The sequence below is a fragment of the Dermacentor variabilis genome, chromosome 9, assembly GCF_050947875.1.
Source record: "Dermacentor variabilis isolate Ectoservices chromosome 9, ASM5094787v1, whole genome shotgun sequence".
Lineage (NCBI taxonomy): Eukaryota > Metazoa > Arthropoda > Arachnida > Ixodida > Ixodidae > Dermacentor > Dermacentor variabilis.
The window spans coordinates 150,587,522-150,607,171 of record NC_134576.1 but is presented as its reverse complement, the minus strand read 5'-3'; the positions used below and the strand labels follow the sequence as shown (position 1 = coordinate 150,607,171).

General features: G+C 45.6%; 1 protein-coding gene across 1 annotated transcript in view; it reads left to right on the top strand.

The window, feature by feature from the left end:
- The window catches only part of LOC142558586 (uncharacterized), a 316,322-nt gene that overhangs the window by 165,085 nt on the left and 131,587 nt on the right, over nucleotides 1–19,650 (top strand). Inside the window, exon 6 of the mRNA XM_075670717.1 lies at nucleotides 10,191–10,339. Coding sequence (XP_075526832.1) covers nucleotides 10,191–10,339 — 149 coding nt within the window. The remainder of the gene's footprint in view (nucleotides 1–10,190; nucleotides 10,340–19,650) is intronic.

Sequence of the window (19,650 nt, the reverse complement as noted above, 5' to 3'; positions counted from 1 at the left end):
AACCGCGGCGTCTGCTACGGCGTTGGCCACGCGGATTGCAGACGCCGTAGTAGACGCCTTTGGCGGACGCCGTGGGGACGCGTTGCCGGCGCTCGTGTGTCTTGGCAGCGGTTCGCAACGTGGCTAAAGTGCGCGCCTAGCGGGTCTCATAACCAAAGCGACCTGCGATATTTGCAGTGTGCGTAGTGCCGGTAGCTTCATATGCGCTGTGCTTTCGACGTTTCATACACCTTGAAGCGACATATGCAAGAGGGTGAATTGACTTGCGGTTGCTGCCGCGATTCCTAACTCCAGCGTTTTCACAGACAGTTTCCGCTGTCATCGAGAGATGTGTGTTCATGTTTACCTGTGCACGCGTTACACCGTGCTGGCTAATTTAGTCAAAATACGTTTATGGGCCATCCATGATAAAATATGTAGGCGCGACTGAACAAGGACTGCAGACACAAAGACAGCGCTGTCTCCGTGTGTATGTCTCTACGTCCTCGTTGAGTCATGCTTACGCATTGTATCATCGTTAATTTAGTTAGTAAGCGAGTTTGTACAAGTTTAACGGCCGATAAATCTAATATCCTTTCTCGATAGCAATTATATTGACACTCCAAGCGCATTACCGCCGGCGCCGTGAGGTTCCGTATAAATTCGAAAGGCGATAACACTGTCGCCGCGCGCCCTCCGCTGTGTGCGAGTGTATCTTCCACCGTATGCGAGGCACCCAACGTTGCGAGGCACCGGGGGGGGGGGGGGAGAGAGAGAGAGCGGGCGGCGTTCTACTCCGGCTGCAACTGCCCATGTGGCGGCTGTGCGCGTTCACACAGTCCGCAGTATCTAGAGAGCGATCCACTTTTGGGGGTGGAGTCTAGCTGCGTCGGCGGCTCGCAGCTTTCTGCGCACTGTGTGTTCTCGGCGCACACTTTGCGTTGAAGCGATAGACAGCACGAATGTCACTTCGCTCGCTGCAGCTGCCGCGCTTCGTCACGCCAACGATTTGACGGCGCGTTTCCGCGTTCATCGAGTCAAATGTGCTTATGTTTGCTTGTGCGCGCGTGATACCCTGCTTGTTAATTTACTTGATGTGTCTATGCTGACAACATTGTACGATCAATAAACCGCTAACCTTACTTTGCACAGTTGTCCACTAATTTGCTATCACAATCGATGCTTCGCCGTTCGGGTGAAACTGGGATTTTTTGTAATTCAATCGGCAGCTACTGTATGTGCGTAAGAACATACGCTGCGCCCTCAGGCTAGATAAAAGGCGAAGCATCTATTGCGATAGCAAATTAATACACAGCTATACAAAGGGACGGTAGCTAGTAGTATCGGCCACATAAACTTATAAGCATTCGCTTACTAACTAAATTAACAAGCATGGTGTCACGCACGTAAACATGACCACATCTCACTCGACGAACATGCGCACTCGCTGTCAGAACGTTGGAGTGATAAAGAGCGGCGACAGCAGCACGCGAATTGACCTTGGTGTTGTCTCTCGCTTCAACGCTAACTAAGCGGCGAGAAAGCAGTGCACACGAAGCTGTCAGCCCCCGGCGCGCTTTGTCCCCATCACAGATCGCTTTCAAGATAGGGTGCGCGCAGTCACGCCACAAGCAGCAGCCGCTGCAGTACTACACACGCACCCCTCCCTCCCCCCCTTCACTCCGGTACTTGCGCTCGACGGTAGACGGCGCGCTTTCTCCACACTTTCCTCCGTAGCGCGCACGAGATCGCGCCACCATCGTCGCTGCACTCTCGCACGCTTTCCCTCGCGCGTGCAGGGATACGGCGCGCGGCGACGATGTTATCGTCCTTGCACTTTATACTGCACATCACGGCAGAAATGTGCCTGGAGTGTCCGTACAATCGCTATCGCAAGAAAATGTGATAGCAGCTGTAGCTTCCAATGCTGGTGTCGCCTCTCCATCAGACAATCTGCTGAATTTTCTCTGGGAATAAAGTGCTCCGGATTCGGAGCCACGCTCCTGGTTTCTGGTGAAGAGGGATTCTACCCAATTATTTTGAGTAAATCCTGATGGCACGCGGTGTAATAGCCACAGTACAGTCACTGACGTCTAGCGTGTCACCGCCCCAGAACACGGAAATTAGATCGCCGCAGCGAATGTCGGGAACAGCCCTCAATGGCTGTCAGTGCACGTGTATGACTATGACGAACGTGTACTATATCTAGCTAGGATCCGTCACAATCATGTATCACCATATATACGGGCCATGCAAGGCGGGCGAAACGGTGGTTCAAATCGCCACTGCCACGTCCGAAGTAGTTCTGAGGACCTTTCGATACACGTTTCGGCGCGTGTAATGTGACAGGAGATGGCGCGTGTGCCCGCGTATAATACAGGAACACATGCCAGCCGTGACAGTGGCCCCTTTCCACTTTACAGCGAAGCTGTTAGCCTCTAGTTGGTTGGGATTTTTCGTGTCTGCGTGCGAGGTTTTGCTCACACACAATCAAACCGCTTTGTGCTTGAGTTTCAAGGTAACAGAATTGTGTTTTCTCCTATATTCGAATTAGATTCCGATGCTATCATGTCTGCAGGTTGTGTAAATCGCATTTTACAAATTTTGTGACGCATTTTACTCTGAGAAATTTAATTACTTCAATAACGCACTTGCGCCAGGAGGAGGGCCCATAGTAGAATGAGTGTATATGCTGCAGTTCCGTAAGCCTGGGTGCGTGACGAACAAACGATGTATCTGTCCTTGATGCGTGGGCACTCTGGTCGTTGCATCGGTTGCACAGCATGTGCTGCGACTGTAATCGACATTATGGCAAACACGGTTCACAAAGTTAACAGTAACATTTCACTTCGTGAACGCGGGTTATGCGCAAGCGTATGGATAGCGGCATCGAAGCACGAACGGAAAGGGTGCGAACACTACATTTCGTCTACAGCTTCACTGTACATCCGCTTCCACGGAGTGGAATGGAGGCGGATTTCACAGCGATGAAGGGCTACTTTCCCCAGGATCGTGTCCGTGTGTTAGCACAAAACTATCATCATAAGGATTGGCTCCAGCGACCGGGCTTCATCGAGCAAAAGCAGATGCTTCTCAGCATTTGTAGCTCATACCCGGACGAGTGCTGATGAACGCAGCATTCAATGTGGCGAATGTACTTTTCTTCCTTGAATGCCCATCCTTTGTGCAGTTGCCGATTCAATGCCCCGAAGTGCAAGTCAATCACACTGTCGCTAACCGGCGGCACAGAAGTTAGGTCGTTAGTCCACTGCTTGCCCGTGTCGAAAAATTGCATAAGGTCTGCGCGAAAACATTGTCAACTTCACAGGGTGAAAATGCTCACAACACGCAAGGAAAAACGCACACTAAAATAATACATTCAGCGTTCGGAGCCGCATCACAGTCTCAGTAACAGCTGCTGACCGACGGAGCACCGAACCAACCGACCCACCAGATGTGATTTCGGCGACCGCCGCTAGGGGCGCCCTTCAATCGTGAAAAAGGCCAATTTCAAACCGAACTCCGTTTTCCTTCCCTTCGCAGCCGCCACGCTCCTGACGTACTCGCGTCCCTGTGCCTACGTACTCGAGTCTGCAGTGTGACGTCGCTAGTGATGAGACGTGACTTCGAAAATTATTCAAAGCACCATCTGTTGTTTGTGTGGTCTGTTGCTTGAATTGACGAATTGAAGTTTGGAGAAATGATAACACACACAGATGGAATGTCCACGTGTTTTTTTTTACTTTGCACCGAAGCAAGAGAGATGTACTTCCGCTTCGTCTGCTTGTTCCCACGGTCGGGCGGTCACGTGCGCAGATACCGAAACTATACCATTTTCCACCGCGTTCCGGCGCGTGATCATGCTCTGCGATCCGCTTGTTCTGCCTCAGTATTAGTGTAGCACTGAATTATACCGCTGGTCATGGGACTTTGTCCACAGCACGCAAAATCGTGCGCTGCGCGAAACGATAACATCTCGCGCGCAACGCCACCAGCGTAAATGAGCATCGCCGAGAGAAAAAAGGCCAGGAGAAAAATAAAGTGAAGTCGGGGCCCGTGACGTATGTGTCACGCGATCCTCGAAGTCCGGCATGGGAGAACGCAGGGAAGGAATACCACTTGCGAAGGCTAGACGGGGCGAGTGGAGAGCGAGTCTCGCTGTGCCGTGGAGCCCGCCTGCTGAAATCATGGGTTTGCGGCACTGCAATATTTCTATCTCGGCTATGAATGAGCTGACTTGAAAATTTTTTGCGGCAGTGCGTTCCCTAAATAACACGTAACTTCCAGCGTATAACCAAAATTTGCTATGGGGCCTGGTGAGGGGCTCTTTAAGGGCTAGTGTCCCCAGGATCGTATGCGCGTGTAGACACAAAACTCCCTATACGTGGGCCGATCCCGAAGATAGTGCATTACCGGGCCTACCCGCAGCGTAGGTGAAGAAAGCGTGAAGCACACCCCATACGTGGGCCGATCGCGATGATAGTGCAATGTCGGGCCGACCCGCAGCGTAGGTGAAGCAGGCGTTAAGCACTCCCCATTCGTGGGCCGGGTGCAGCGGTGGCGTAGAGGTAGAGCGTCCGCCCCGCGTGCAAGAGGTCCGTGGTTCGGATCCCGGTGCCGCGCAATTTTCCACCGGATTAAAAAAATATCCGCGTGTTGATAAAATTTCATAAACAGGCCTGGTGTGCGGCCTGATCCCGGTGACCAGAACCGGTAACGTACTCCCTCACCAGAGCAGGATTGGCCACCCTCGTAGAGTACTTGGCCACAACCTTCTATATGAATACAACAATCAAACCCCAGCCCTCAGTCCCCAGCAGCTGCGAAGCAACTGACCACGGCGGCGGTCAGACCTGTGACGCAGCAAGAGGGTGCTAAGAATCCCTAGATCCGGACAGGCCGCCGTTGGAACCTGAACCTGGCAACGTTTAACGCTAGAACGTTATCTACTGAGGCGAGTCTAGCAGTACTATTGGAGGAATTAGAGGGCAGCAAATGGGATATAGTAGCACTCAGTGAAGTTAGGAGGCCAAATGAAGCGTATACAGTGCTAAAAAGCGGGCACGTCCTTTTCTACCGGGGTTTAGCGCAGAGACGAGAACTAGGAGTCGGATTCCTGATTAATAAGAATATAGCTGGTAACATACAGGAACTCTGTAGCATTAACGAGAGGGTGGCAGGTCTTGTTGTGAAACTTAATGAGAGATACAAATTAACGGTCGTACAGGTATACGCCCCTACATCCAGTCATGATGACCAGGAAGTCGAAAGCTTCTATGAAGACGTGGAACCGCCGATGGGTAAAGTCAAAACAATATACGCTATACTGACGGGCGACTTCAATGCCAAGGTAGACAAGAAGCAGGCTGGAGACAAGTCTCTGCGCTGACCCTGGCATCATACAAAATGTGGACGTGCTCGGCAAGGTGCGCTGCAGTGACCATAGGATGGTAAGAACTCGAATTAGCCTAGACTTGAGGGAATGGACCAAACTGGTACGTAAGAAGCCGATCAATTAGTTAGCGGTAAGAGGGAAAATAGAGGAATTCCAGATCAAGCTACAGAATAGGTGATCGGTCTTAACTAAGGAAGGGGATCTTAGTGTTGAAGATATGAACGACAATCTTATGGGCATCATTAAGGAGTGTGCAATAGAAGTCGGTGGTAACTCCGTTAGACAGGATGCCAGTAAGCTGTCGCAGGAGACGACAGATCTGATCAAGAAACGCCAATGTATGAACGGCTCTAACCCCCTACAGCTAGAATAAAACTGGTAGAACTTTTGAAGTTAATCAAGCGTAAGACAGCTGACATAAGGAAGTATAATATGGATAGAATTGAACATGCTCTCAGGAACGGAGGAAGCCTAAAAGCAGTGAAGAAGAAACTAGGAATTGGCAAGAATCAGATGTATGCTTTAAGAGACAAAGCCGGCAAAATTATTACTAATATGGAGGAGATAGTTCATGTGGCTGAAGAGTTCTATAGAGATTTATACAGTACCAGTGGCACCTACGACTATTATGGAAGAGAGAATAGTCTATGGGAATTTGAAATCCCACAAGTAACGCCGGAAGAAGTAAAAGCCTTGGGAGCTATGCAAAGCGGGAAGGAAGCTGGGGAGGATCAGTTAACAGCAGATTTGTTGAAGGATGGTGGGCAGATTGTTCTAGAAATACTGGCTACCCTGTATACGCAATGCCTCATGACCTCGAGCTTACCGGAATCTTGGAAGAACGCTAACATAATACTAATACATAAGAAAGGGGACGCCAAAGACTTGAAAAATTATAGCCCGATCAGCTTACTGTCCGCGGCCTACAAAGTATTTACTAAGGTAATCGCAAATAGAATCAGGAACACCTTAGAATTCTGTCCACCAAAGGACCAGGCAGGATTCCGTAAAGGCTACTCAACAATAGACTATATTCACACTATCAATCAGGTGATAGATAAATGTGCGGAATATAACCAACAGCTATATATAGCTTTCATTGATTACGAGAAAGCGTTTGATTCAGTCGAAACCTACACAGTCATGGAGGCATTACGGAATCAGAGTGTAGACGAGCCGTATGTAAAAATAGTGAAAGGTATATATAGCGGCTCCACAATCACCGTAGTCCTCCATAAAGAAAGCAACAAAATATCAATAAAGAAAGGAGTCAGGCAGGGAGATACGATCTCTCCAATGCTATTCACAGCGGGTTCAGCAGGAGGAATTCAGAGACCTGGATTGGGAAGAATTTGGGATAAGAGGTAATGGCGAATACCTTAGTAACTTGCGATTCGCTGATGATATTGCCTTGCTTAGTAACTCAGGGGACCAATTACAATGCATGCTCACTGACCTGGAGAGGCAAAGGAGAAGGGTGGGTCTAAAAATCAATCTGCAGAAAACTAAATGTTTAACAGTCTCGGTAGAGAACAGCAGCTTACGATTGGTAGCGAGGCACTGGAAGTGGTAAGGGAATGCATCTACTTAGGGCAGGTAGTGACCGGGGATCCGGATCATGAGACTAAAATAATCAGAAGAATAAGAATGGGCTGGTGTGCGTTTGTCAGGCATTCTCAGATCATGACCAGCAGGTTGCCATTATCTCTCAAAAGAAAAGTGTATAACAGCTGTGTCTTGCCAGTATTCACCTACGGGGCAGAAACCTGGAGGCTTACCAATAGGGTTCTCCTTAAATTGAGGACGACGCAACGAGCTATGGAAAGAAGAATGATGGGTGTAACGTTAAGGGATAAGAAAAGTGCAGATTGGGTAAGGGAACAAACGCGAGTTAATGACATCTTAGTTGAAATCAAGAAAAAGAAATGGGGGGCATGGGCGGGACATGTAATGAGGAGGGAAGATAACCGATGGTCATTAATGGTTACGGACTACATTGCAAGGGAAGGGAAACGTAGCAGGAGGCGCCAGAAAGTTAGGTGGGCGGATGAGATTAAGAAGTTTGCAGGGACGACATGGCCACAATTAGTACATGACCGGGGTTCTTGGAGAAGTATAGGACAGGCCTTTGCCCTGCAGTGGGCGTAACCAGGATGATGATGAGGACACGTGGGTCGAGACCGAAGATATTGCAAAGCCAGGCTACGCGTGGCGTAGGTGAAGCAGGCGTTAAGTACTCCCCATACGTGGTCCGATCCCGAAGGTAGTGCAATGCCGGGCCGCCCCGCGGCAGAGGTGCAGTTCGCCATTACACGGCCCACATACGCAGCTTCGCTGGTCATGCTTTTTCACAGAGTGGAAGGGCATTGTGATTTTTTATTAGCTTCACCGGGATACTTTGTGTTAACTTTAGCAGCTATTTGGCCTCATTGACACACTCTGTGTACGCAGGCGTCATGGGGCCTTGTTGGAGCGTGGGTGCAGGTCGGATTGTTCAGCTTGCCACGGCTAGTCGTGCCGTTTAACACACGCGGAATTAATTTAAAATAATTAAGCAACACAATTGTCCAACCGCACTTCTATTTCACCGCGATACACAAGATGCGTCACTGCACGGCAACTCGTTCTTTCTACTCTATTTGTATATTTCACCGCGAGACAATTTGAGCGCAGTGCTTTAGCGCAAAGTGAATATTGACACGTGTACTTGTCTTTATCGGGCGACACGTTTTACCACCTAACATGTTATCGCACAGCGCAGGACGCGCCTGCGTGTATCGGAAGTTTCTGGAATGTTATCGATGGTTCCATCCGCTGTCTGTGACTGAACCTTGTGTAATCTGACTGCATGTGTGCGCGACGCGAATAATGTAGAACTTTGTGGAAGGCACGCCGGTCCCAGCGATTACTCCGGAACCTTCAACGACTGATGCATAAAAGCCGACGCGCTTGACCCGCTGATCAGATTTTCGACGTTCGCCGAGTGTATTCGCCGCTATCGTTCTTTGAGTGTAGCCTGCTTTTGAAGGCACAAGTTCGCCCAATAAAACGCTAGTTTCGTTAATCACAGTTTTGCTGCCTTATTCAACGTCACTACCACGTGACAATATGCACAGCAGTTTAGCATGCTAAAGCGCGCGCCCGTCGTTATGGAACGCCTATACAGAGTGTCCCAGCTAATTTTCACAGAGTTTAAAAATATGCGAATGCCACGTAGCTGGACAGAACCAAGCAATGTTGTTTGCCGTCGCTTCGAGATGCTCACGTTATTTCTATACCGCCTAATTAGATAATTAGTTTTGATTAATTGATCAACTTCTCAAATACAATTTGATTAAACGTGGCCATGGGAAAATTGTAGAGCGACATGAAAAACTCCCGATAAAGCTTTCTGTTCTTCCATACGTACTAGATAAAAGTGTTTTTCTGAGCGTGAAATAAGCCTGCAAATGCACGCAAAATTGCCGCGCGACTGGCCGCTCGAGGCAGTTTGCGTCTATCGCAGCCTTCTTTCACGCTCAGAAAAACACTCTTATGTAGCACGTATTGGGCCCACACGGGCTGATACCTCCGTGTAGGTTGTGTTCTCGCCGCTTGGTTCGAACTGAAACGAAAGGCGGCATGAAGTTCAATTCGCTCGCTGCTGCTGCCGCGCTTCCTCCCTCAAGCGCTTTGGCAGCGAGTATCAGCGGTCATCGAGTGAGATGTGTTCATGTTTGGTCGTGCACGCGTGACATCATGCTTGTTAGTTTAGTTAGTATGCCTATGTTTACATGTTTATACGGCCGATAAAGCTATTATCGTTACTTCGTATAGCTGTCCACTAATTTGCTGTCAATTTCGACGCTTCGCTTTACGGGCGAATCAATTTCGCTGGTTCTATCTGTTGTCTGTCCTAACCGAAACTTGCCTAATTTGATTGTGTGCGTGACACGAATTGTGTACTACTTTCTGGAAGGTACAAGACATTAGCGATTACGCTGGAATCTTCGACGAGTTCAGTATGAGAGCCGAAGCGCTTGATCGACGAGTGTGCTCTCCCATATCATTGTGCTGGGTGTTGATTGCGTTGCTGGGTCCAGGTTCGCCCAATAAACATCTAATTTCCTGTGGTGTACTAGGTTCTTCAGCACCTTCACTACAACGTGATATATATATATATATATATATATATATATATATATATATATATATATATATATATATATATATATATATATATATATATATCGGAGCAGACTAACGTCAGTATATATATATATATATATATATATATATATATATATGTATACACTGACGTTAGTGAGCGCTCCGCGTGACTGCCAGTTTAAATCATGGATCCGGGACCACGAACACGTGTGACGTATAAACCTAACGCGTCTCTCAGATTTTCCACTATAGATCGCCACAGAATGCTTTGTTTTGGCTGCACGGAGTTCTACCATTTCATGAATTTAGCAAGTTCAGTCACTTATCAAATAAAGAGTTACTAACGAGGCACGTTTCGAGGCGTATACGGTTTCTCGGTGCAAACAGCCTGTCATCTCAAATACACAGCGTCATATCGAGGCTCCAAAATCCATTTTTCTATGCCCCCGTGTCCTTAGCTTTTGGTGCACGTTAAAGAACCCCAGCTGGTCCAAATTTCCGGAGTCGCCCACTACGGCGTGTCTCATAATCAGATCGTGGTTTCGGCACGTAATACCGAATAACTTCAAATCCATCTTTCGGTCATTCTAGATGCGTTAAACCTCTGATTCCGAGAAACCTTGCTTGTGGTACACTCCTTTGTTTCTTGCGTGTTTTTTTTCTACAGCCGGGGCGTCAGCGGATAAGTCGATCACAGCTAAGGAACGAATGGACGTCATTCTATTCCGAACCAAAAGCCTCGGAAAATACTGGAGCTTTGGCGTCAACATAGTGGATGTCGACGGAGAAAACAACAGGAGATTTATCATAGTCGAGGTACGTCATGTTCGCTTTAGACGCGAATTTGAAAGCACTGATGTTCTACGAGAAAGGGTATAAAAGTTGTCTTGAATAAACGCGCTGTTATGCAGAGGGACAGATCTGGACGAGGCATACGCCACACAAAGAGCGAAAACGCGGTATGAAAATACACAAGAAGGTTATATTTGGAACAGACAATTGGCCACTTGTGAAACTTAAGGCATTAAAACCGCCTGTGAGATGACATGGCAATCAAGCAGGCGAAGACGGAGCAAGGTATAATACAGGATGATTGACGCCTTGCTTAACTTCATGTCTCTCAACATGAACGCCGTGCAGGAACCTCTGCAGAATTTTTTTATTTATACAATATTTGGCAAAAGCAGACTGCACAGAGGTAGACCATACTGTTCAATGTCATAGTCGTCTTGTCACTGCTATTTCATTTTTGTGTGGTCAAACTTACGTCTGTTAGACTGGTCACTGCATCAACGAAAAACTGAAAGAGCACCACGACAATGCAAAAAAGGGAACAAACTAGCATATGGCTATCTACATTTCGATTATCATCCATTATAAGCAAGGCGACTGCGACCCGGAATTGTCACGTATACTATAGCGTCTTATTTGGCACCTCATAACTCGGCGCAAATGCACGCAAAAAAGTGTGTGTCCGCGCCCGCGCGAGTAGCAATATCAGTTGAGAAAAGAAATGACTCAGGCCCACAAAATTTAAAGGCGCGGTGATAGCTGTATTAGCAACCATTATATACGCGTAACCATTATATACGCGGACGTAGAAGAGCCCGAATGGCGAGACTTGACATGACATAGACTTTATACTCTGCGCTAACCCTGGCATCATACAAGATGTGGACGTGCTCGGCAAGGTGCGCTGCAGTGACCATATGATGGTAAAAACTCGAATTAGCCTAGACTTGAGGGAATGGAACAAACTGGTACGTAAGAAGCCGATCAATGAGTTAGCGGTAAGAGGGAAAATAGAGGAATTCCGGATCAAGCTACAGAACAGGCATTCGGCTTTAACTCAGGAAGAGGACTTTAGTGGTAAAGCAATGAACGACAATCTTATGGGTATCATTAAGGAGTGTGCAATAGAAGTCGGTGGTAACTCCGTTAGACAGGATACAAGTAATCTATCGCAGGAGACGAAAGATGTGACCAAGAAAAGCCAATGTATGAAAACCTCTAACCGTACAGCTAGAACAGAACTGGCAGAACTTTCCAAGTTAATCAACAAGCGTAAGACAGCTGACATAAGGAAGTATAATATGCATAGAATTGAACGCACTCGCAGGAACGGAGAAAGCCTAAAAGCAGTGAAGAAGAAACTAGGAATAGGCAAGAATCAGATGTATGCGTTAAAAGACAAAGCCTGTAATATCATTACTAATATGGATGAGATAGTTCAAGTGGCTGAGGAGTTCTATAGAGATTTATAAAGTAACAGTGGCACCCACGACGATAATGGAAGAGAGAATAGTCCAGAGAAATTTGAAATCCCACAAGTAACGCCGGAAGAAGCAAAGAAAGCCTTGGGAGCTATGCAAAGCAGGAAGGCAGCTGGGGAGGATCAGGTAACCGCAGATTTGTTGAAGGATGGTGAGCAGATTGTTCTAGAAAAACTTGCCACCCTGTATACGCAATGCCTCATGACCTCGAGCGTACCGGAATCTTGGAAGAATGCTAACATAATACTAATACATAAGAAAGGGGACGCCAAAGACTTGAAAAATTATAGACCGATCAGCTTACTGTCCGTGGCCTACAAAGTATTTACTAAGGTAATCGCAAATAGAATCAGGAACACCTTAGAATTCTGTCAACCAAAGGACCAGGCAGGATTCCGTAAAGGCTACTCAACAATAGACCATATTCACACTATCAATCAAGTGATAGAGTAATGTGCGGAACATAACCAAGCCTTATATATAGCTTTCATTGATTACGAGAAAGCGTTTGATTCTGTCGAAACCTCAACAGTCATGGACGCATTGCGGAATGAGGGTGTAGACGAGCCGTACGTAAAAATACTGAAAGATATCTATAGCGGCTCCACAGCCACCGTAGTCCTCCATAAAGAAAGCAACAAAATCTCAATAAAGAAAGGCGTCAGGCAGGGAGATACGATCTCTCCGACGCTATTCACAGCGTGTTTACAGAAGGTATTCAGAGACCTGGATTGGGGGGGGGGGAAGAATTGGGGATAAAAGTTAATAGAGTAACTTGCGATTCGCTGATGATATTGCCTTGCTTAGTAACTCAGGGGACCAATTGCAATGCATACTCACTGATCTGCAGAGGCAAAGCAGAAGGGTGGGTCTAAAAATTAATCTGCAGAAAACTAAAGTAATGTTTAACAGTCTCGGTAGAGAACAGCAGTTTACGGTAGGTAGCGAGGTACTGGAAGTGGTAAGGGAATACATCTACTTAGGACAGGTAGTGACCGCGGATCCTGATCACGAGACTGAAATAATCAGAAGAATAAGAATGGGCTGGGGTGCGTTTGGCAGGCATTCTCAGATCATGAACAGCAGGTTGCCGTTATCCCTCAAGAGAAAAGTGTATAACCAGCTGTGTCTTACTAGTACTGACGTACAGGGCAGAAACCTGCAGGCTTACGAAAGGGGTTGTACCTAAATTGAGGATGACGCAACGAGCTATGGAAAGAAGAATGATGGGTGTAACGTTAAGGGACAAGAAAAGAGCAGATTGGGTGAGGGAACAAATGCGAGTTAATGACATCTTAGCTGCAATCAAGAAAAATAAATGGGCATGGGTAGGACATGTAATGAGGAGGGAGGATAACCGATGGTCATTAAGGGTTACGGACTGGATTCCAAGGGAAGGGAAGCGTAGCAGGGGGCAGAAGAAAGTTAGCTGGCCGGATGAGATTAAGAAATTTGCAGGGACAACATGGCCACATTTAGTACATGACCGGGGTAGTACATGACCGGGGAGTACATGACCGGAGTAGTACATGACCGGGCAGAACTACTACATCAAACACTTGGCTTTGCTTCGTGTTGTCGATAAATTCGACTTCGCCCTGCCATCTGCTAGCCGCCTGGTTAGCTCAGATGGTAGAGCGACTGCCCCGGAAAGGCGGTGGTCCCGGGTTCGAGTCCCGGACCAGGACGAATTTTTCTTCAACTCTGAGGCTTTTCTTTCAAGGAACCCGTGTGGGTTTGCTTTGTCGCAATTGCTACTAACGGGTGGACGTCTCACTTCCCCTTTATCAATTACTTCCGTCCACCTTGCGGGTTTCCGCAGAACTACTACATCAAACAGCTATAACCATTTTTTACTAGTTGCTCGTCTATGAATATGAGGTCCAGGATAGATTCGCGGGTGGGCGTTTTCACGGTTTGAGTCCAGTCAAAAACGTGTGTTGTACTAACGAGCGAGTCGCATAATGTCTTATGACGTCCAGTTGGAGACAGTGATAACCAGTCGATCCAAGGTACACTAAAATCACCACAAATAACCAACTTGCAGTGGTTGATTCTGTTTTCGTGAATGTAATAATTAATTGCACTGAAGACATCACTTCTACCACTGTGATGAGCACGGTAAATGGCAGCAACCGCAACGAGAAGACCGTGAAGCCTCATCTTGGACCAGAATGATTCCTGAGGCAAGAAATATCGGGTAGTATAGTGAACACAAGATCATTTCGAATGAACAGGGCTTCACCTCGACCAGTGGTTCTATCTCTGCGTAATACGGCGTGACGTGGCGGAAGAAACTGAGCGTCAAGAATTGACTAATTAAGGCAAGTTTCTGTCTCACAGTAGGTCAGTGCAATTCGACAAGGCAATGAAAAATGCAACTTTGTTTAATAAATTCCACGTTTTTAAAGAACCTTAGTCCCTTTGAGCTTACGGGTGTTCTTAAGGATGTCAATTTTAGTCCTGAAGTCCAAAAGCTTGATTATTAGCGGTCGATATTAATTTATATTACTGACACCAAATCTGTGGCGTCGTTTTATGCTACCGCAGGTGACGCCGAGTTTCGTTGACAACAACTTAGACACAGAATCAAGCAGCTGCTCATTGGACTCAGACGGTTGCTTAATGCGACCGTAAATTACAAGGTTGTTTCTGCGTGATCTGTTTTTTAAGTCGTCGTTGTGATCATCAAGTGTCCGCACCCGACCAGTGAACTGTGCAACGCTGTGCCAAAGCTCTTGAACACGCGACACTGAATTACTAACAGCAGAAACAGTGCCTTCTAGTTTTGTTGGGCGTGCTTCAACAGAAGCAAATTTAGTGGACAATGGGGATAACCCCTGACTCCTGCAAAAAGCTCCAAAAGCAATTTCTCTGTATCAGGGCCGGGATTGGTCTCCACATCGCCACGAAGTAATTGTTTTTGCAAGTGAACTATAGAAGGCAGCACAAGCACTGGGTCCGGCAGCAGCACTAAAAAACCATCATCGTTTTTTCAACAATGATAATCAACTTCCTAGCCTACCCGGAAGATAGAGCAGGCAAGCCTAAGCCAGCAGTTCGCCATGCCGCTGCCAGTGGAGGGCGTTTGCAGACGGCTTTATATAGGACCGGTACCACGTGAACGTGGCTCTAGTTGCTGCCCATTCGCTGTCAGTCCAGGCGATGTAATGTTCATCTTGCGATAGAGCACGCCGGTGATGCAGTGACACGCCGTAAGCCTGGCTATCGTTTATGGTTACAGACACGTCCGAATCGGGAAGATGCATAGGGGTGGGTTCCTGTTGCGTCTGCGTCATGCTAGAGTTCTGCGCATGCGCAGAGCACTTGCCTTCCCACGTGGTTCAGGGGATAAAAGCTATCACACGCCCCTGAATTCATCTATGTTCGAGCCGTCTGTGCCTCGTAACTGTTCGAGCCGCGTGCCGTGGCTATGCTACAGCGGCGACGCGCCAGGATTCGGTGCAATAAGACCCGGCATCACCAACCGCGAAGGCAGCGTCGCCGACGACAAGCATGGCTTATCATATGCTCCCTGCATTCAACGAAGATGCGCAACCACGAGTAGTGACCGTTAAGTGTGGGTCGTGTTCCAACATGTCCAGCATTTCTGTTTTATTTACAATGCTACGTGCATTAATGTTATTTGGTGCGATTAACTAGAAATTTATGAGTGAATTTCTTTAGTTATCTAAATATGTATTCTGATTTCTCGTGCTAGTAATGCCCTCCTCTTGGAATGATCCAGCTCAGGAACAAGAATTAGGCTATTTGGAACAGGCGAAGTTAAAAAAATTCCGGAAAACGTAAAAGTGATCCTTTCCCGCCCCTCTCCGTAAACTGAACACTTGAGAGCAGAATAACTTCGCAGTAGCAGTCCAGGGGTTTGTGCTCTGTGGTCTCACGTGTCACGTGCACGTGTTTTAGACGCTGGCTGTGTGGAATTGATAGGCAACAAATTAAAGAGGCACCGGATAAGTTTCTTTCTTTAAGGCCTCATAAGAAATTAATTTGTTTGTTTGTTTGTTTGTTTCTTTGTTTGTTTGTTTGTTTTACAATACTGCAGGCCCTCGTCGGGCCCATGCAAGAGTCGGTACAACTTAGGATACCAGTTTAACTCAAAAGAAAACGAAAAAAGTATACCATTAGTGTATCCAAAACAAAGAACATAAGCACGCACAAAAATGGATATGTTCGACAAACACACACACTCTCTGCTTAAAAGAGCGGTTCGTACAAACAAGAAAAGTTACGTTTACGGTATGTAAGTATGCAGCCCCAAGAGGCTGCATATCAAATACAGACAACACCCAATAACTTCATTACCATTCCAATTCCAAATTCTGAATACTGTTAATGAATGCGCTGACAGATGAGCAGTTTACAGCACCAGTAGGTAGAATATTCCGATGGGAAATAGCGTGTACTTGGGAATAAAGAGTACTTGTGAGTGTTATTATGACTGGGACGGTGATCGTACTGATTTATTATGATTCATTCGGGTTGACTGTCTGAATGGCGCTTGAATGTATGCTGGTTGTGGTATTCGATGGGAGCCGTGATAAAGCAAGCATAAAAATTTTAATGTGGAAGCCATTCTCCGTTGAGCTAATGGTCTGATGTTAGCTTTGGCCCGCAGGCTCGTAATCAAAATCAAATCAAAATCATGTTTATTTTTCCAAAGAACTTTGGAAGGAGGCCCGAACAAAAAGTGCAAACTAGTCCACTTGACGAGGGTTCGGGCCCCCTTTTACAAGGCACAGCGAAGGTGACAAGTCGACAAATAAACAATAGAATCAATTATACATAACAAGATAATAACTAGTTTGCAACAGCACGGGCGTACAAATGAGAAGAAAACAATCTTATCAACATATAAGTGAATTTTACATTTTCTTATAAAGTTGTTATTCGACATGTACAAAAAAGTTGCGGAGTCTTGTTCTATTACTATTTTTTATCGTTAATGTCTGTTTGTGCAGATGATTTATTAGCATAGGAAGAGAACAGCGAAGCATTTGCTCCCCATAGGATGTTCTCGAAAATGGTATTTGCCAGGGTTCCGTGCTACGAGTGTCATGTATCAGCGTTCGAATCGTCAGGTCTGCAAGGGAAGCTAATAAATTTCCAGGATTGTTGATGCTTTGTTTATATCTTATCGCCAGATGATACGAGTAAAGATTGTGAGTAGAAACTAAATTAAAGCGATGAAAAAGTGGTTTAGTATGAGCGTGGTAATCTGCATTGGCTATATGCCGAAGAGCTTTCTTTTGGAGTACGAATATGCGATTTAAGTTCGTTGTTGTGGTTTTCCCCCAGACGAGGATACAGTAATTAAGATGAGAAAGGAACAGAGCATTGTAAATTTTTAGTTTAACCTCTTGTGGTAAAAAGAATCGAAACTTTGCTAAAATACCAACAGACTTTGCAATACGGGTAATAACGTGATTGATGTGCAGATCCCAGGACATGTTTTTATGAAAATGGACACCAAGTGCCTCAACAGAGTCGACAACTTCTGCAACGTCATTACCGAGCAGAAGATTACCTTCTAGCACAGCACGTGATTGTTTGGGTGAAAACAGGATTGCCTTCGTTTTATTAACGTTTATCTCCAATGAATTTAGCTTGCTCCAGGAGTTCAATTTGTCAAGGCAATCGTTTATATCGAGGTGAAGTGTCGTAGTGTTAGAGTTTCGGAACAGTAGTGTCATGTCATCCGCATAAATAACAAATGTCGGTTTCGTGCTTATCTTAATTATGTCGTTAATGTAAAAGTTAAATAGAACGGGACCAAGGATGCTCCCTTGGGGAACACCAGCATTCACATTTTTAAATGAGGAAAGAGAATCACCTATCACTACGGCTTGTTTACGAAAGTTTAGGTAAGAGGTTAGAAGTCGTAGGCGTGTGCCTCGTATACCATACAGCTCGAGTTTTCTTAGCAACGTTATGTGGTTCAGGCGATCGAAGGCCTTTGAAAAATCTATATATATACCAGCTATAAGTTCCTTCTCTTCAAAAGCTTTTAAAATTATTTCCTTTTGGTTTAATAAAGCGAGTTCTGCTGATCTGCCCTTACGAAAGCCGTATTGAGCGTTAGTTGTTAAGTTGAAGTTAGAGGCGAAATTTTCTATTCTACCATGTATTATTTTTTCTAGTGCTTTTGAGAACACTGGAAGAATGGAAATAGGGCGATAGTTAGAAAACTGGTTTTTATCACCTCCTTTGTGAATAACAATTACTTTAGAGAGCTTCATCCGTTCGGGGAAATTTCCAGTAATAATCGTTTGGTTATAAATATGTGCGAGTGGTGCTGCAATTATATCAATGGTGTACTTAACAGGTTTTAATTGTAGGTTATCCAGATCGCAGACATTACTATTTTTAAGCAGGTTAAATGTCATTTTAACCTCGTGCACACTCGTACGGTTCAGATATATACTATTTTTATTACTCTGGATTTGATTAACAGCCTCAGGATAGTGGAACGTGTTCACTAGATTGACAAAAAAATCATTGAATGCTTCAGCCAATTGGCTGCCCTTTAAAACCAGACCATTTACGCTTATCTCTTGAGCACTTTGAGCCGCAGGTGAACGATTCAATAATTCATTTATCCTTTTCCATACTACATCTGCCTTTGCATTACATTCCAAATTGAAAGATGTTAATAGGTATTCTCTTTTCGCATTACGAAGAAAGGTGGTTGTATTGTTTCTATGTTGCCTAAATTGTTCCCAGTCATCAGGGTTTCTCGTGGACAAGAACTTTCTATAAAGTTTGTCTTTCTTTTTTATCAGTTTAAGGCAGAAGTTCGAAATCCAAGGTTTCCGCGATCGGCTGGATTTTTTTATAGTAATTAAAGGAAAAGACTCATGGTAGGCTTCATTAAAAAAAACGTAAGAATGTATCATACGCTTCATCAACTGTATCTGCGTGATATATAGGGTCCCAATCTATCGTTTTTAGCTTAGAGCGAAATGTTTCAAGCGTGATTCGATTAATGTTTTGAATTTTCCGATTATCTGAATGTTGTGTGGCAATCTTATGGTGCGGCGACCTAATAAGCAGAAATATAGGTAAGTGATCGCTAATATGGGAGGCGAGAACACCACCTATATTATCATGCGGTGCTAAATTGGTAATGAATAGGTCGATTAATGTGCTTGTGGCCGATGTAATGCGTGTTGCCGTGTTAACCGTGCAGTGAAAACCATTCGAATCTAAAAGCGTCTGGAACGTGTGCCGCGGGGTGGATGCGTCCAACATATAATATTAAAATCTCCGCCAAGGACAAGGGTCAGTTCATTTTGGTTTACATACATGAACAGATCTTCAAGGTAGGCAAAGAAATTGAGTAAATTCCCATCAGGCGGGCGGTACATGACAGCAAACATATGATCATTGGATCGGACAACAAGACTCTCTACGTCATTCGTCATTAACGAATAGTTTTCCATTAAATCGCATCTGACACTTTTCACATACATAAGCAACCCACCACCATTTCGGTTACTTCTGTTTTTCGAAAAACTGCTGTAATTTTCATGTTTTGGAGTGTCACTTTCTGAAGTAAGCCATGTTTCGGTTAGGAATATGAAGTCAAACTTAATATTGAAACTGTTTAGCAGAATACCTAACTGATCTTCTTTGTTCCGTAGCGACCTTACATTCAAGTGGAAACATGTGAATCCTTTAATATTTTCTAATACAAATATTTTATTTACGTCATCGGGTGTAACGGCCATTCCTTTGTGAACCGAGCAAAGAAATGCAGTTATGTAGGCTTGCTGAATCTTATCAATGTCCCGTGCACATGTCACTCGGACAACTCGGGAGTCTTCATCTTTA